The sequence below is a fragment of the Rhipicephalus sanguineus genome, chromosome 5 (genome assembly GCF_013339695.2).
Source record: "Rhipicephalus sanguineus isolate Rsan-2018 chromosome 5, BIME_Rsan_1.4, whole genome shotgun sequence".
NCBI lineage: Eukaryota > Metazoa > Arthropoda > Arachnida > Ixodida > Ixodidae > Rhipicephalus > Rhipicephalus sanguineus.
The window spans coordinates 51595057-51612126 of record NC_051180.1 but is presented as its reverse complement, the minus strand read 5'-3'; the positions used below and the strand labels follow the sequence as shown (position 1 = coordinate 51612126).

Below are 17070 nucleotides of genomic sequence, written 5' to 3'. Positions count from 1 at the left end.
AGCACTGTCAGAAGTTAGGCTCTTTTATCTTCATCATGCAAGATGCTCTCGGGATTGACGGGTCACTATGCTAACGAGCGACCGAAGAAAGCGCCTGAAGGCCTTGAAAGACTTAGTGCAAATATAAGCGACGAGAAGCACTGGCCTACAACGACGGAGCAGCGATGTCATTGTCCATAGTTGCTCGCGTCCCGTACACGAAGGAAGGACGTTCGCTGCAGCGGTGCTAACGACCGTGGAAGCGTTCACCGCGCAAAGAGGCCATCGGGCTAAGCTGTCCGACGAACTCTTAGTTTGCAGTTGCCTTAGCGGTAGTCAATGTAATCGCCGACAAAGAGGCCCAAGGCAATCTGGATGGCCGCTTATCGACGACTCTGTATAATCCCCCCCCCCCCTCTCTCTCTTCCCGCCTCGTTCGTAGGAAAGAAGAAGAACGCGTGGCGTGCCTCATTAGACGTCCCTGGGCGCTCGGTGAGATAAGGAATCCACTGTGTACGCCCTGCGCTTTGCTCATTCCACGCTGACGACGCTCAATCGTTCGCGCTGGCAAGATAAGAAGCGCGAGGCGAACCAGCTGCTTCACTGCCAGCCTCAGTTCCCTACGGAGACGCTCGCGTCGCTGAGCAACCATTCATTGACGTGTAATCGCGTAAAGGAGATCAGGGTTCATACATTGAACGAAGACGCGTTCTTGGGGAGTTGGGAAAGTACTGGAACTGGACGGAGAATGCAGCGCGGATAATTTGTCCTCGAACGAAACTTCCTTAAGAATAAGTAAACGTGTCTCTTCGATATGTGAACAGTAGAGAAAGCGCTGCTAGATATATCGGCTGTGCAAGCAATAATGTATGGAACCTGATTACACAACCAAATATTTTGCGAGATTTAAAAAAAAAATGTTAGTTTCCTCGTCTGTTGTATCTACGTACCCAACACGTCTGCTTCAACTTCGGCGTATAAGGCGTGAGAACGGCGGTGGTATCTCTGCTGCCTTTTACTCGTCTTCTAAGTTTTGAAGCAGAAGTATTTATTTCTAAGACTGTCATTCGTGAACTTGATTCGGGATGCATGACGGACGTGTCAAGACGAGTCAAATACATCTCCCGAGAGCAAGATTCTTCTTTTTTTCGGCGACCGACTGATGTGGTGAAGGTGTGGCTATGCATACCGCAGATCGAGAAATGCGCCACTTCTAATGTGCACTGAATACTTGCCTATACCTAGTTAGTGGTCTTTAGAACTGCGTACATTGACTCATCAATTTCACTTTACTTTCGACGATATGGCATTAAAGTGGGAGAAGCGGCCGTTGATTAATGACTGGTTGGGCTTATCGAGCCACGCAATGATTCTAGAGGACATTTTGGTGAAGGTTTATTTTAATCAGCGTCTTTTTTATACGTGCACGACGTTTAACAAAGAAGTTTATTCAACGCAGTGCCCTCCCTCTCCATCTCACCTCCAAGCTCAATGCGGCGGTAGTAGGTAGTAAAGCCAGTAGGAGAACATATGAGACAGGCCCATAGCCAGGGGGGGGGGGGGCTGCTGCCCCTCCCCTGAAATTTTGGTGAAGTACGTGTTTTTAACACAAAGGAATAATGAAAATAGGTGTTTTTCTCAAATAGTCAAGGTTTTCAGCAAGTGCCCCCCCCCCCCCGCCCTCCGAAAAAAATTCCTGGCTACGGGTCTGATATGATCGCAACTGACATTTTTCGAAAAGATAGTCATTTCTCATTATTCTTGTCTGGAATATACCATGCTAAGTGTTACGGCCACGCAAACCTGTACAAAATTCGCAAGAAGGTTGTTGCTCTCTACAAAGTAACAACGTGGATCTAAGGAAAAGAACGGAAGCAGTAGAACTATGCATAAAATCGAAACTATTTTATTGATTCATCTGATTCCTTGCCTCATACATTCAACGCTTTTTTCATTCATCGTCTGCCTCATTCGAGTTCGCAATGACATGGTTTCATTTTTGTCGCACGAGGTTCAACCTGAGAAATGCAAACAATATGCAGATGTACGACAATTACGTTTTCTGGGGAAAAAAGTGTTCCTTGTAGTCTGGGATGGCCCAGAGTGAAAATGAAGTACACTGAAATGACGCATCTGTTTAATTATTCAGAAGGCGTGCACTCTGAAGATTATCAGTCGCGTTAGTAAGCATACACCTGAGTTCCGTATTATGTATGCAAACAACGTTTATCAACCGCCTCGCGAATAATTTCCAGCGCGCGTTCTCGAAGAAACATTAGTCTAGGAATCGCAGGAGGAAAGAAATCGATTTGATTATGCCTTGCAAGCGCCCTTTGCGGTCGATGTAGAAAGACACTCGTGGCATTTACGCAACGCGGTTCAAACAAAACTAGCACTGGGTGATGTATAAGAAAAGTCGTGTTTGATTCGAGGTTCGTGGCATTCACCAAAGGTCAACCAATGGGTCACCGTGCGCTCAGTTTATATTAGAGGAAATTCAAAGGGTAGAAGGGGTGTCTTGCATTTCATCCTTGTAGTCATTATTACGAAGGCTAGACCGCGGATGGTGTGATTTAAAGGTCAACAGAGAAAGTACTTCAGTTTCGAAATGATACGATCGTGTCATGCGGAGCGGAAGATAATGCACGGTACATATATATTTGGAGATGACCTCGGCCAAGTATTTTTTTTTGCCTTTTAAAAAGAATGTGCAAAAGGCCAACGTAACATCAAGCAGCCTGGCAAAGCAAGCAGAGCTTGTGATTGGCATTAGAATCGCTTTATTGACGTGGTGAATTATTATTTGGGATTAATTGGTCATAGGACACCCGGATGATTCGACAAAAATTTCTGAATGGAAGAAAATTGCTCCAAGCGAATACGGCAGGCGCTTTCAAGTGATGGAATATTGTTTACAAGTATCCTTGAAAAGAAAGGTATACAGCCAGTGCATTCAAACGGCATTAACCTAGAAAGCTGCAATTTGTAGAATAATAAAGTTTAAGATTACAATAAGAGCACGCCGCCAGCACATTAGAACGAAAATCCATATCACATATCTGTCTTTCTATTTTTAGTTCATTGCTTAAGACTAGGCTTAAATGTAGAAAGATGATAGTGTAGCCTAAATAGAAAATATGGGTAATTGACGTTTTTGTTGGTGTTAACAGAAAAGAACGAAGCTATGACAGAGAATGCATTCATGAACGGAGATAACACTCACGTCGTCCTCTTATACGGTCATCTAGGAGCACAGTAAGAACATATCACGTACAAGATCTTGTCAGTAAATGTACTCAACAAAAAAAATTTTGGTCAGCCCTACGGTTGCCTTCTTCTCAGGCACGCGAATTCCAGTGATCAGGCCTAGTCGGCCAAGCGCTCTGAAGCAACGGATATCGCTGTCATGAAGCGGATTCCTATTTACGCATACGGTTCTTCCGCGAAACGACGAAACGTGACGCTGCAGATGTGATGGGCTGCTGTCGTATAAACACCGTGTCCTATGCGCAGGTCCGGCTGGCTGGGCCCAGCTTCTGCTGAAAGAAGAGAACCTCATCATCATGGCGGGCATCGCCGGTGGCGTCGTGATCATCATCGTTCTACTCATCGTTATTATTAGCATCGTTGTTATCCGAAAGCGCATTCAGTGTAAGTGGGTATACGAATTACAAGTGTGCACCCTCCATAACCGCCTGTTCGTCATTCGGGCCTCCATTCTGCCGCTTTTCTTTACGTTTTTTTTTTTCATTCTTCGCAAAATGAGCCGCGCTTTTCCATCTGACACGCGTGTCGCGGTAATTTCCCTTACGCGCCCGGTTTTTCGAGAACGGGAACAACCGTTTTTAATGACTCTTGCATTGAATATTTTAGCGGCGGTGCTCGCCGTGATATGACCCATTTTTGAAATCATTGCCCGTCTTATGCGAGGTCTATTAGCGAAGAAACAAATATAAACGTTTAAATGACCCTTACTTCTCGGAAGAGTCCTGTGAAGTACAGTTTTCTCGAGGACTTTACGTGCGCGCGAGTGATTGTAATATAAGGAACGGCATTTTTTTTTAAGTAAGGCGGGGTAGGGTTGTTTTCAAGACATAATGGCAATGCTTTAATGTCCGATAGAAGTTTGCACGATCATCATAAGCACTACAATTTGCGAATCCGCTGAGACCTATCCAGGATGCGTGGAAACCCTGATGGTGTATGATAATTTAGCTGAAAGGGATGCTTTGGTGAGTTGATCCGCACTTAGGAAAGATAAAAGAGCGCAAAAGAAAAGAAAAGGCAGAACGCACAGAAATACGCACAGATAGTGCATAGGCATAGTGCTGTAAGTGTGCGTCTTTCTGTATCTTCTGTCTTTTTTTTGCGCTGTTTTGTCTTTTCTAAGCATGATAAGTATTAAGCAAGTTCTTAAGCTTTATAGCTGAAACTTGTTCGCTGTTTAGTGGACTTACCAGAAGACAGGTGTTTTGTGAGAGCACCATCCGAAACAGAAAAAAATCCGAGTTTGCATCATGTAAGTCTTCAAGAACCGTGATTATATTCAAGCTTCTATAAAGCCCCAGATTGGCCATCATAACTTTATGTGACGGCGTTAACCTAAGTTGAGATGGCAGTAGTAATGGGTACACTGCGTTGTCACGAAGTAGGGGTACCATGCGGGAATGTCGAAGCAAATGTCTAGAGAGATTTCACACCTGCGTAATTCCTTAATTGATCCGAGAGAAAGGAAAGTAGGTGGGTGAAAAGTCTTTCATGGAAGGAGGCACAGTGGCTATAATGTTACTAAGCTTATGTTCCTAAGTGTTTCAGCTGCTAGAATGGGAACGATTGGCGGTGAGGATCAACGGCAATTGCGATACACTCTGGGCGTACTGTACTTTTAATAACCAACAGGAACGAAAAGTTCACTCATGACAAATAAGTCTGAGAAGAAGCTATATAAACGATCACCCAGCGAGTGCGCGAACAGAAAATCACAAACGTATCATTACGAGAGAATAATACAGGCATGTTGTAAGAACAGCAGGTAGTGGTGGTTGGTATTACAGCTAAGATTAAAAAGATATCAAGACATTTCGCGCATCATTAGTGCAATAAGTAGGGTAGGTGGTGTATTAATGTATCAAAAATGGGTACCAAGGTAGAAGTGGCACTCGAGCATGGCAGAGAACAAGGTGGCATTATGAAATTTAGAAGTTTGCAGGCATAGCATAATGTTAGCTGGCGAAAAATAGGTTCATTAGACATAACTGTAAGATGGTTTGGTGCTGCAGTGGTCACAAATTAGAGCTACTGTGTGTGTGACTACTACAGGCGTAACACCAAATAAGCTAAATAGAGTGCCCACTATAGTATGCACACAACCAGTTGTGATTCACAAACTTTCGTTGTGCGTTTGTGAGTGTACGTACTGTTTATGTGCATATGTGAAAGCTGTATATATCACTGCCATCACCCGAAGCCTGGAGTAGCAAGCCAGGCGATAAACCAGGCTAACGTCTCCAAGAATTTCAATAAAGATTATTATCTCTTTCTCTGTCACTTGTGATGGGCACATGAGTTTATGGTCGTGGGCTCCTGTACGCGTGATTGTTGTTGCGTGTATGCATATGTGCATGGTACGGAATGCAAATTCCAGAATGAAAAAAAAAGGAATGATCGTAACTCACGATCGAAAAATTGGTATTTAATGTCAGCACACAATGGTGCTTTGCAGAAGCAACAGTGATAAGAGTTCCTTATTTTTCTTCTCTTTCAGCGAACACAAAACCACGTCTTGAAGAACGTGAAAAGTGAGTAACAGGCTCTTGTTAACGAACTACATCATTATTTCTGCTCTTCGTGTTTAGCAACTGCATCATAGCGCAGTCAAATAATAATAATATGTGCAGAAATGTTCTGAAATGGTATTCTGTTTCACCAATTCTAATTAGTCCTTCGTCGAATTAAATAGCACAGGCTAATAATTTGTCATACGAAGAGACCCAGAAATGCCTTTGAACGAATTTTCGTATTAGCTACATAACTTACACCGCGAAAGGAAAAATTTTCTGTGTTTGCCTACTTCTCAGAAATGATTTCATGTCGCAACAATTTGAGCTTTTCCTGATTATGCCATGCGCTGAGCTGTTTAGTGGGCTATCAAACTTATTAGGCTCCTTCCCGGGTACTATGGTGCTGTTAATTTCGGATAGTGATACGAATAGAACGTCTCAACCTAGGAATATGTAAGCAGCTCGCATTTAAATTTGCGCTTTGCGGCTTAAACATGTGAAGACAGATAAACGAAAGAAGACATGAACCATACGCGTTTGTAACAATGTTCTATAGCCATGCGCGCTTGTAACTTATGGTCAAGAGTCCGACGGAATCCCATCTGGTTGGGGGAAAACATGTTGGAATAAAAGAAACACAGCGACCAAGGTAAAAGGCACAAACATTTTCAAAAGACGTTTCAGTCAATTGCAACAAGGCTCGAATGCGGGAGCCGACACGTATTTTTAAAATTTTTCTACCTTTTATCTCGGTCGGCGTTTTTGTTTTATTCCGTACTTGTAACTTAACTCTAATTAGCGGTAAAATGACATTCTCTCTCGTAGCTTCACCTGAACGTCAGCAACGCTGGCACCATCGTTAGTTTATATTCATGTTCCAAACACCTGTTGTTGGGATGCAGCATACTTGTAGTAGTGAGAAAATGTACCACCGAGACCCTGTGTAGCGAAAGGGTGATATTGCAATCCACAATATTTATACTTAAAAAGACTTGAAGATTCCTGAGAAACCAATGCATAGGAACTTTGTTAAGTGCTGGTATTTGTACTCAAAAACAAGCGACTGCTGAAATTCAAAGTTATATCCTCGAAGAGAGAATAAATGAAAAAAAAAAACAAGAAAAACACCGAGGGATATTATGTGCCAATGATATGAAAAACACGCACAAAAACAAAAACAATAGCTGGTGGCGCTCTCTCGTTTTCCAGTGCTATCGGGGAGATTGGCCACGGCAGCCCCCAAGGAAAGCTCTCTTTGTTGGCTGACATGAAACGCGGCGGTAGTCCACTTTTCGAAGAAGGTACATCTCCTTCGTAGAATTTCTGGCGACATAATCTCCGCGTATGGTTATGTTTAACGTAGGTGTTGATATCGCACACGTCTGATCTCATGCATTCGCAACATCACTGCAACATTAACAATGAGGTCAAGATGCCATGCTCTCGTGAATTATCAGCCTGTTTGACGTTTTAGACAAAAAGTTTTCTTTCACTTCTCACTTTCATAGGCAACTGCTTTAGAAAGATGGAATTAGGGCTGAAGTTACAGTACACGCGCGTTGCAATCGTTCAAGATACGAATAAATTTTCTCCAACTTATCTTCAAGGTAAAAACGGCAATATAAAAAAACTAAATATTTGACACCATGAAGTTTGAAGATTAAAAGGAAAAAAAAAATCGTACATACCACTAGCCAGTTCAGTTTTCCTGGATATGTCAGGCAATCTCTGGGCACACTAGCTTATATCTGTGCTTCAATCTTTGCTGCTGGCCAGTTCAAATATACCGTCGTAAGCTGCTCAAGATCAAGCCTGTTTCACTATTCAATGCAGTTAGTGCAATTAGGTTGTTTCTTAGCCGAAGTTCGGATTGGTAAATTGAGTAAGCACATTTTTTTTTTTACAATCTATGACTAATGAAATAGTCGCTGTGCAATAAATGAGTTAACCTCTCGAACCTGTTATTTTGTTGTTTTGTTTTGACTGTAGTAAATAACAACTTGAGTTATGCGTCAAACAAGACGCTTCGCAAGCGGTTACGTCGTCGGTAACGCTTTCTTGCTCACTTATGTTCGCAGACTACGACAGCGAAGATGGGCACCGGTCAGCGACGCGGCTTGTGCGGCGTGGAACGCTGGAGCTCGGCTGAAGCCCGCGCACCACCAAGAGATCCACGCGCAGACCATCCATCACACGACGATAAAGTGAGTGGCGCACCACGCGGCGAATACGAATTGCCGCGGCTCTGCCATGCAAAGGCGCGGCGTCGGGCACAGCGCGTGGCATAGGTGGGCCGCTTCCGGCCCGCCTATCTTTCGACCCAAATTAGGAGGCCCCTGCTGGTTTGGAATATTAAGGCACCGAAGCTTTGGCGAGTGAACGTTAGGCAGTGCGGGCAGCCAGGTGTGGTCCTAGCGATCACCGGAACACGGGGCTTGATCCCGTTTGGAAAAGAGTTTACTTGCTTCGGTAAACTTGAACGCGTTTGTATTTCGATAAAGGAAGGCGTACATTTCCTATTGTCCTTGACGAAGAACAGCGAAGCCATAACATCTATAAGAGACAGAAACCACTGGTAGAAACTGAGCTTCAATTCATTTGAACTCGAATTTGCACAGTACTGTGAGCACCGAACCACCTACGCTTATATCTCTAAAGGGGTGTTCAATGGAAACATAAACTGCCTTCGAGTCAAACCTACAAATGAAGCCATAAAACGAGAGAAAATTGCAATTATTGGAAGGGAATCGTCTTTGACGAGAGTAATGTGTGCAAACACGGACATAATGGAAGAGAACAGCGCAACAAAAACGCCGGCTTATGACTTGAGCTTTGTGTTGTCTGGTTCCTGTTTCCATGATACACGCCTCGCCTTCTTCAATAAGGAACCAACAGATATTTGCCACCATAGAAAGTAAGAACAGAAAAAAATCGCGCAAGACCACTGGAAAATGTGGGCCGTTTTTTTTTTTCAATTTATATGATGAATCGCAAGCAGGGACGCTTGATAGTGTCTTGATAAGCATCACAGCTATTACACACACACTCACTCCCAAAAGAAAAGGAAGAAAGTAAAATGTGCGCGTGCGCACAGCATGAGCATCGGGTGCTTCAATACATACACCTATGCAGAATTCTGCATGTGCAGTGCTATACAGAACGCGGCAGCTGGCACGCAAGGAAAGACAAGCTCCTAATGCAGATTCATGACATGACATGTTTTTCTTGGAGCAAAGTCATATATATTGGCTGTCGAAGTAAGTCATGTCAGTTGTGCTTGTACCCCCTCGCGAAGCATGTGCCGAATATTTCTCGGAGACAAAAATGCAAAAGAAGCAATAAGTGAATTCAGCCCGGAGTCTCCTTTCAGCACCACCGAATGACGAGCATAAAGTGCCGTCGTGAGACTGTCTCATGTGACAAAAAAAAATTAGAAAAAAAATCAACCGAGGCATCGTCTGTGTACATCTGGCAGAAACACAGGAGCGAGCTGACGTTGCTCCAGTAGCGCAGCTGTCAGAAAAGATCAAAGCAAGGAGTCTGAACGCTGTTGAAACTCTACGCCGTCACATGTCGCTTCTCGACATCGCGCACGAGCGCTCATAAAAAGATCTGGTGTTGAAAACTTTCAAACATGATAAGGCTTCCTTTCCGAGTGACACCTTGCACAAGAAACGGCTTGCAAACTTCAATACTTCTGAATAGTAAAATTCTTCTAAAATGAATTTCAACTATATCTGGGCGTCGACTGTCCTATACGTGTGCATCGGAGTACCTAGAGCTTATTCGAGCATGTACTGTTATGCGCCTCGAATAAGAGCTCAACGGCACTTAAATTCCTCGACAACTTGTAGCACTCCGACTCCCCGTCGATATTCATGCACCTTCGAAGGCGTTGGTGTGTCAAGTGTAAGCGTACGCCACCAAACACTACAGCATCTTTATCCCCAGGTATCGGTTATGCATTTTTTACACGCTATGCCTCAGCGCGACGTTGAATGCTCTGTTATAACCTTTCTTCACCGCCGCAAGCCTAGTTTCCTTAGGCGCGTTTAATTCCTCCGGGGTAGAGATTTCAAAAGCGCGACACTTAGGGGCAACTTTCTTCGGGAACGAAAAACGGAAGCGGATTGGCGCCTTTATAAATTGTAGCTCCCTTCAACACCCTGGCCCATACCCCCTCTATGACGCAGAAAGTCACGCTTGGTACACATTTCTGGCCATTGAAGGAGGGAAATACCTGCGGGGCGTGCCTCGGTTATATTACATCTGCATTGCAAATTGCTTCATATAGAAGTTAGGAGGGCTTCTCAGAGGGAAAAAAATGATCGAGATGACTGCAATAGGAAGGAGGTTTGTGTGGCTGTCAAGTAGTTGGCGGAGGCGGAGGTAGGATTCCCTCTAGCATTGCGGTAGGCAAGGGAAGAGGCGGTAGTTGGCTGTATGCTTTGGCAAGCGCACGGCTAAGTGATGCGAGAAGGGTGCTGCCCGACGTCTCGGTGTGTCCGCGCCATGCCTTTAGGGTGAAGGAATTCTTCAACCTTACATTTTCCAATTAGTCGTCCCGTCGTCTCTCGCGAAGTCGCGTTAGTATAACACGATTTGCAGCCCACTGAGCGACCCTGCTCCAGCCTTTCTTTCCGCGGTTCGTTTGCCACGTGTCAGTACTCGCGGTTCAGCTCGCATTCTTGTGGAGACATGCCCTCGGGGGAAAGTACGTCCTCAGGATGTAGAACGGAGCACCGAGGGAGCAAGCGTACATAAGAGTAATCGGCACAGTTCGCCGCCTTTTGTTTCCTTTTCGGGTATGTAGTGCACGGAGGCCTTTCATCCTAACTGCATAAGCGCCGTGTCTATTGCGATCAATTTCTCAAGAGCTCACCTTCTGGCTCGTTGGGCCTTGAAGAAGTAAACGGGGAGCCGAGCGCTGGAGGTTTTTTATAGATGTCATGCTAGATACGTAGCTCTCCCTTTGTTTCTTTAGCTCGTAGAGGTTAAGTACTCATAATAAACCAGTTAAAAATTGCGCAATTGTTAATCTGGCAATGTTGATGCCAAAGTTTTAATTCTTACGATGTGAAAAGTTAATACGAGTTACGAGATATTTCGCAATGAACTGTTGTGAGCAAAAGTAACATACTCGTGTAAAGCATATAGAAGGTCTACGCTAAGCTGCGTCATCATAGAGCCACTTAGCAAGTTGCCACTCAGGTGCATTCAGTGTCATCGTGTGACAAGATCTGCGTGATCGCTTTTACGTCACAAAAGCGACATTTTGTGTCACACTCCGACTCAACAGAATTTTATCTGACTCAACAGAATGCAAAAAAAAGAAAGAATAGTTTTAAGTAATATGCGCGCAAGTGGGAGAGCGGTGGTGAATGGTGGGGCGGCTTAAAAAACTTAAAAGAAAGTGGCGGCGCAGTCCATATAATAAATCTGAAGATTATGCCAGCTAACAATATCGGATAGACATGCAGGCCTCACTGGTCTTCAGATCAGAGGTTCTCAAGCAGCGAAGCAGTTTAGCGCAGTGATGAAATTTACAATAGTTCGAGCACGCACCTCTACACAGGTCCTTTATTCTCGCTACAGTAGCACGTTTCTGCATTTAGTAAAATGATTGATGTTGTATACGTATGCCGCCTTAATATACTGTTTCTTTCCGTTTTCGATTTTTCGCAGTGGACTTTAGCAGAGTGGTGACTTGGGTCTGCTGCCCATGACCGGGGTGCATCAACGGGCACCCCTCTTCTGAAGCGACTTTCAGAATCTGCGGTCACAAGCGTTAAGGACATCGTTGGAGACAAGGGAGGTGCTGCAGAGAGTGCTAGATAAACTGCTTCAGCGAAATCACTTTGCAACGAACCTTACTCGTCTCGGGAAAAGAAGTTGAACAACTCACTGCTCATCAGTCGGAACTACTCGATGCTTTTCCGCGACGTGGAATTCCTTCGCATCTCTCTCGGCTGTAACGAAACCTGTTGTGACGAGGAACGCGTAGACGCTGGCTTCCCCATAAAAAGAAAGCAAGTAAGAAAGGTTACTCGAGTGACTTTTGGGGTAAGCTTTGAAAGTGAACGTCGAGATGGCATCCCCTGGTGGCGGGACATATCTTGTCAAATCCAGTGGGAAGTCGTCCAGTGAAAGACAGCGAAGGGTGTGAAGACAGCTAACCATTGTGACTGGAACCGTCCCAAAGTGATTCTCTTCTAGTGAAATCAACAATGACGTCGCGGTCTTGATTGTGTGAGCGTGTCGTAGCCACGGCCATCAAGACACGAGAAAAACAAACACTCAAGACAGCAGCGCAAGCATCATCGGTGTTATTGACGTTTTTGTTAAGTGTTTTCTTCTCTTTAGGTTGCATTGCGTATGCGTGTGCCAGTGTATACTGTTGTCGATGGCAGGGACCTTGTCCGCTTGTATTTGTGAAGGTTATGTCGCTCTAGAAAAGCGAGTGCGTCAGTTGCGTTTTTACTCACTGCTTAGGCGTTTGCGTGCGATCTCCTTGGTGGTATGACCCGGTGGTGTCCAGTCTATTTCACAAAGCAGCCGCCCAGGAACGCGGCTTTTGTGGGCTCGCGCTCTGGTAAGCACACCAGAAGCTTGAAGGAAAATAACGCGTTTGAGAAACGTGAGCGATGTGTGCTCGCCAGATGTGCAGTATCAAAACCTGTGCATATACGTACAACTGCGTCTCAAAAGCTCTCCGTCATCGAAAATGCGAAGCGGAAATATCTTCTTCGCTGGCCTTTGATTTGAGCGACGATGAATCGGAGTGTCATCGGTGTAATTTATTGCTACTCTGATGTAACCGTCGCTGATAAGCGTAACTCCAACTGTGCTCAATGTTCTCAAAAGTACTCAAACGTGAACCCAATTTTCGATGTCAAATTTAACAGCAGGCCGTCCGCAGCCCTCTTCGGGAAATGACGTTCTTTGTCGATTCGTGCAACGAAGGAAGCTGAAAGTGCGGCACTAAGTCCTAAGATGAGACTTCGACTTTCCTGACATACATAGATGCAAATATGGTTCCAGCGTAGGGACGGCCAAAAGTACGTCAAATGTACGCCTTCGTGTTCTCCTCGCCCCAAATTCGCAATTTCGATGGACGCTGAGCTCAATGTAAATACTGCTACTTTCGCTTTGAAACCGAAATACGTCAAAAAGAGGTGCTGGGATTGTGCACATCCCGGTAGATGTTACTGTACAGAGGGCGTTTTGGCAAACAAAAGTGAACTCGTCCACAAGTCGCTTTGCTTTATTTTTCAGTGTTTGCATATTTCAATTGTGCGAGTGTTTGTAAAGTTAATCTGATGTTCTCGATGTGTGGTACGAAAAGGTTATGTTTCTTTCGTGCGAGGAGCGAGCTGGAAGAATAGGTTATTCCATGTTAATTTAAGGACGCCGAACATGAAGGGTCATTTGGTTGCGGGAAAATGGGAAAAAAAAGCACGACGAAAATACGAAGTAATAAATATAACATTTGTTGTATGATTCGTTTTTACTTACAATAAAACTATTTGCAATAAATGAACATACTCCAGAGTGTCACTTGAAGTCGTGGACACAACCACGGGTTTTATAACATTGCACTTTTTTTTACTTTGTAGTGCCTTTGTACTGTCCTAGAGAGAGAGAGAGATAGGAAGAGGAAAGGCAGGGAGGTTAACCAAGCTTTGGCTCGGTTGGCTACTCTACACTTGGGTTGGGGGAAGGGGGAATAATAGAAAGGAAAGGGTAGAGAAGAAATAAGAAGAGTAAGATAGAGATGGATGAACAGCGTGAAACTACACAACACGAACTCGTGCTGTTAGTTCACAGGCGCTCGTGAAGTCCGGTGGTCCTCAAGAAGCACAAGAGGGCTTTCGTGGCCTTGCGCGTATGCGAGACCGTAGGCCAAGGTCCCAAGATCTTCTTTTTTGTCAGCGGTCTTGAGTCCAGGTGACGGAGCTTGACTTCCACACTACGTCGTTGAGCTTGGTATGATGGGCAGTGGCATAGAATGTGTTCAAGCGTCTCCTCGCAGGCGCAAATGTTGCATGCCGCACTGCTGGCCATTTCAATGAGACACGAATACGCATTCGTAAATGCCACGCCCAACCACATGCGGCACAGTAAAGTTGCATCGCGTCTTGAGAGCCCTGATGGCTAACGAAGTTGCAAATTTGGGTCACTCGAATACAGGCGCGCGTTGGAAAAACCCGGCGTATTCCATTGCAGAAGAGTGATACGGCGTGCAAGTGATTGTAGTCGCCACGCAGCGTCCGTTCTCAAAAGTGGTATGGGTGTCCGCAGATCTTGGTCATGAGCCGATCGTGCAGCTTCATCCGCGCGATCATTGCCGACAATTCCGCAATGACTCGGCAACCATTGAAATATAATATCATGTTCTTCCTCGAGTGCTTGGTGGTAGTCGTGCCTTATCTCGTACACGGATTGTTCGTGTAATCCGTGCCGTAAAGCTAACCGTAGTGTTTGTAAGGCTGACCTGGAGTCGCAAAAGATGGCCCATCGATTAGGTGGCTGCTGAAGGATGTACTTGACCGCACCTTGAAGCGCTGCGAGCTCTGCGACTGTCGACGTCGTGATGTGAGAAAACTTGAACTGTAACAGTACGTTATCAGATGGAACAACCACCGCTCCGGTAGAGCTGTTGGAATTAGTGGAGCCATTGGTGTAAACATGCTTGCGGTCAAAGTAGGTTTCTTCCAACAGACGCAAAGACAACTGCTTCAGGGCTAGTGGTGACATGCGTGCCTTCTTAACGATTCTAGGAACCGATAAGCACACGTCAGGTTGATGGAGACTCCACAACGCAGATGCCGGGCGCATCGCAGGTTTGAAGCCAGGCGGTAATAAGTCGCAGTGTTTTGTCACAATACCGCAGAACGAAGCATGGGGCCTCCGCGCTGGCAAACACGCTAAATGATGTGACGGTAGCCGTGACAAATGCCGAATGTACGCTCTCAGCGTCTCAACGATGATATGAGTTGTGACCGGCTGTTCTTGTGCGATAGCGATAGTTGCAACTGTCGATGAGCACCTTGGAAGGGCAAGACATGTCCGAAGTGCTTGGGCTTGCACGCTCTGTAGTGCACGGATGTTAGTCTTGCGCGTGTTTGACAGGGCAGGAAGGCTGTACCGTAGAAATCCGAGAAAGAGGGCTGTACAAAGCTGCAGCATTGAATGCACAGATGGTCCCCATGTTTTTCCGGCAACGAACTTAAATACATTCTCAATGCATATGAGTTTTCTCTTCAGATATGCGACATGGGGACTCCAGGTTAGGTCGCGATCCACGATGACACCTAGGAATCTATGGCTGCTTTTATAAGCAATTGATTGGCCTCCCATGCACACTGGGTAGAAGGACATCGGTTTGCGTGTAAATGCCACTGCTGCACATTTTTCTGTAGCGATAGTCAAACCTTGCTGGCGAATGTATGCAGGCGTCAATGTTGCTGCCTTTTGTATTCTTGCGCGCACTTGAGGCCGTGTCACGCCGGGCGCCCAGGTGCAGATATCGTCAGCCTAGAGGGATATATTAGCCGTCTGTGGCAGCGTTTCGGTGAGCCCCACCAGAAATAGGTTGAAAAGAGTCGGGCTCAGCACGCCACCTTGGGGCATCCCACGACTTGTGAAATGCTTTTCGTAGGCCCATCTTCTGTTAGGACGAACATGGATCTCTTTGTGAGGTGGCTTCTTACCCATCGAAAGACGTGACCTCCAAGTTCTGCTGCTTCGAGAGCTTCGAGAACGGCCTTGTGGGTCACGTTGTCATAGGCACCTTTCACGTCTAATAACAGTGCTACCGACAGTCGCTTCTTAGCTTTCTGCTGCTGAACGGAGGTCACCAAGTCAATGACGCTATCGATTGAAGATCGACCCCGTCGAAAGCCAGCCATAGCATCAGGATAGATGTTATAATGTTCTAGGTACCATTCCATGCGTGTCAACAGCATCCTCTCCATGGCCTTGCCGGCGCAGCTTGCTAGTGCGATGGGCCGGTATGATGCCAAATACAGTGGAGACTTTCCGGGCTTCAACAGAGGCACCAGGTGGCTGCACTTCCACTCGTCGGGGACTTCGCCATCATGCCAAGATTGATCGAATATGTCCAGGAGACAGCGTTGTACCTTCGGTCCCAGGTGACGTAAGGCAGCATAGGTCACTACATCTGGACCTAGTTACAAGACAGGCAACGTACGTAGGCACTGCGTACACTTGACGTCATGAATGCAGACCCTTGAGTACGTCGACTACGCTTAGGTAAAATTGTTACGTGCAGAATGCCGTCTTGAGTAGCTAATAAAAAACATCGTTCTTAATGTCATAGAGACACGTTGAGAGCGTCTTGGAGGAACGTAAGCTAAAAATTACTTTTATTCGAAGGGTCCGTCAGACTAATTTATGATTTACTTTTCGGTGTAGCAGTACAAGTCTAGCCCCGCCGCATTGTGTATGCGTCGAAGGCGAGAAATGGAAATTTAAGGACTCGTGCCAGCCACGACTCATACAGAAAAAAATAAATAAAAATGAACAACGGCAAGGCGCAATCAGGAACCTCGTCAATAACTTTCGAACGTGTGAACAAAGGTATGTGCCCGCATTTTTGCATTTTTCTTTAGATAAGCTTTTAAAAAGCATACTTTGATGATTTTTCAATAATGGCGCACGATGTTATGAGATTTGCTAAGGTAAACTTCATCCGCTGAATACATATTAATTGACTTGAGACGATACGCGAGGAACATATCAAATCAATACAGCTTTCTAGGACGCTTTGACGCTAAGAAGGTTTATCGATTTTCACTTTGCCCGTTTCTTGATCTTGACTACGGTATCATCAGCGGCGTATGATTCCCCCGAAAAAAAGAGGTGGTTGCATTTTCTTTCGTCTTTATTTTATTTTGTACTTTTTTAGTAAAGGTAGTACCGGGGGCGATACTCAGTGAGGATAACATTCTTGACTTTCCTGTTGTTCTTCGCCCGAGGTAAGTTAGATTTAGTAGAGAAAGGAGGACTGTGAAGCTGCAGCAGAGTTCAGGGATGAACGAAGCTATGTTGCTTATTACTAAAGGCTGCAAAAGTGAATAAAATCCGGAATGCCCATCTGCTTCATTTCAAATCCTTTCTTTTATAGAGTTTGTTTCTTAAAAGGTTTTTGGGCTAAGGCGATTTCGCCAAGCGGAGAACTGCAGCCAATCATAGACATCAATCCACAGTTTCCAGATACATCTATTACAATAATATAATACAAGCTCATGCTTTGGAAATGAAAGAAATGGAGGCTATTCCTAGTCCC

General features: G+C 45.2%; 1 protein-coding gene across 4 annotated transcripts in view; it reads left to right on the top strand.

Annotated features, from left to right (window-relative positions):
* Nucleotides 1–13209, top strand: part of LOC119393625 (hemicentin-2) — a 225890-nt gene extending 212681 nt beyond the window's left edge. Inside the window, exons 11-15 of one of the 4 annotated variants that reach the window (XR_007416349.1) lie at nt 3493–3630; nt 5744–5777; nt 6969–7060; nt 7838–7963; nt 11445–13209. Coding sequence is in view for 3 of the 4 variants with exons in the window: in XM_049416298.1 (XP_049272255.1) it covers nt 3493–3630; nt 5744–5777; nt 6969–7060; nt 7838–7908 (335 nt within the window). In the remaining variant the exon portion in view is untranslated. Of the gene's footprint in view, nt 1–3492; nt 3631–5743; nt 5778–6968; nt 7061–7837; nt 8145–11444 lie in introns of those variants that run through there. The other 3 variants (XM_037660734.2, XM_049416298.1, XM_049416299.1) reach the window with 3 other exon arrangements.
* Nucleotides 13210–17070: the final 3861 nt, after the last annotated feature.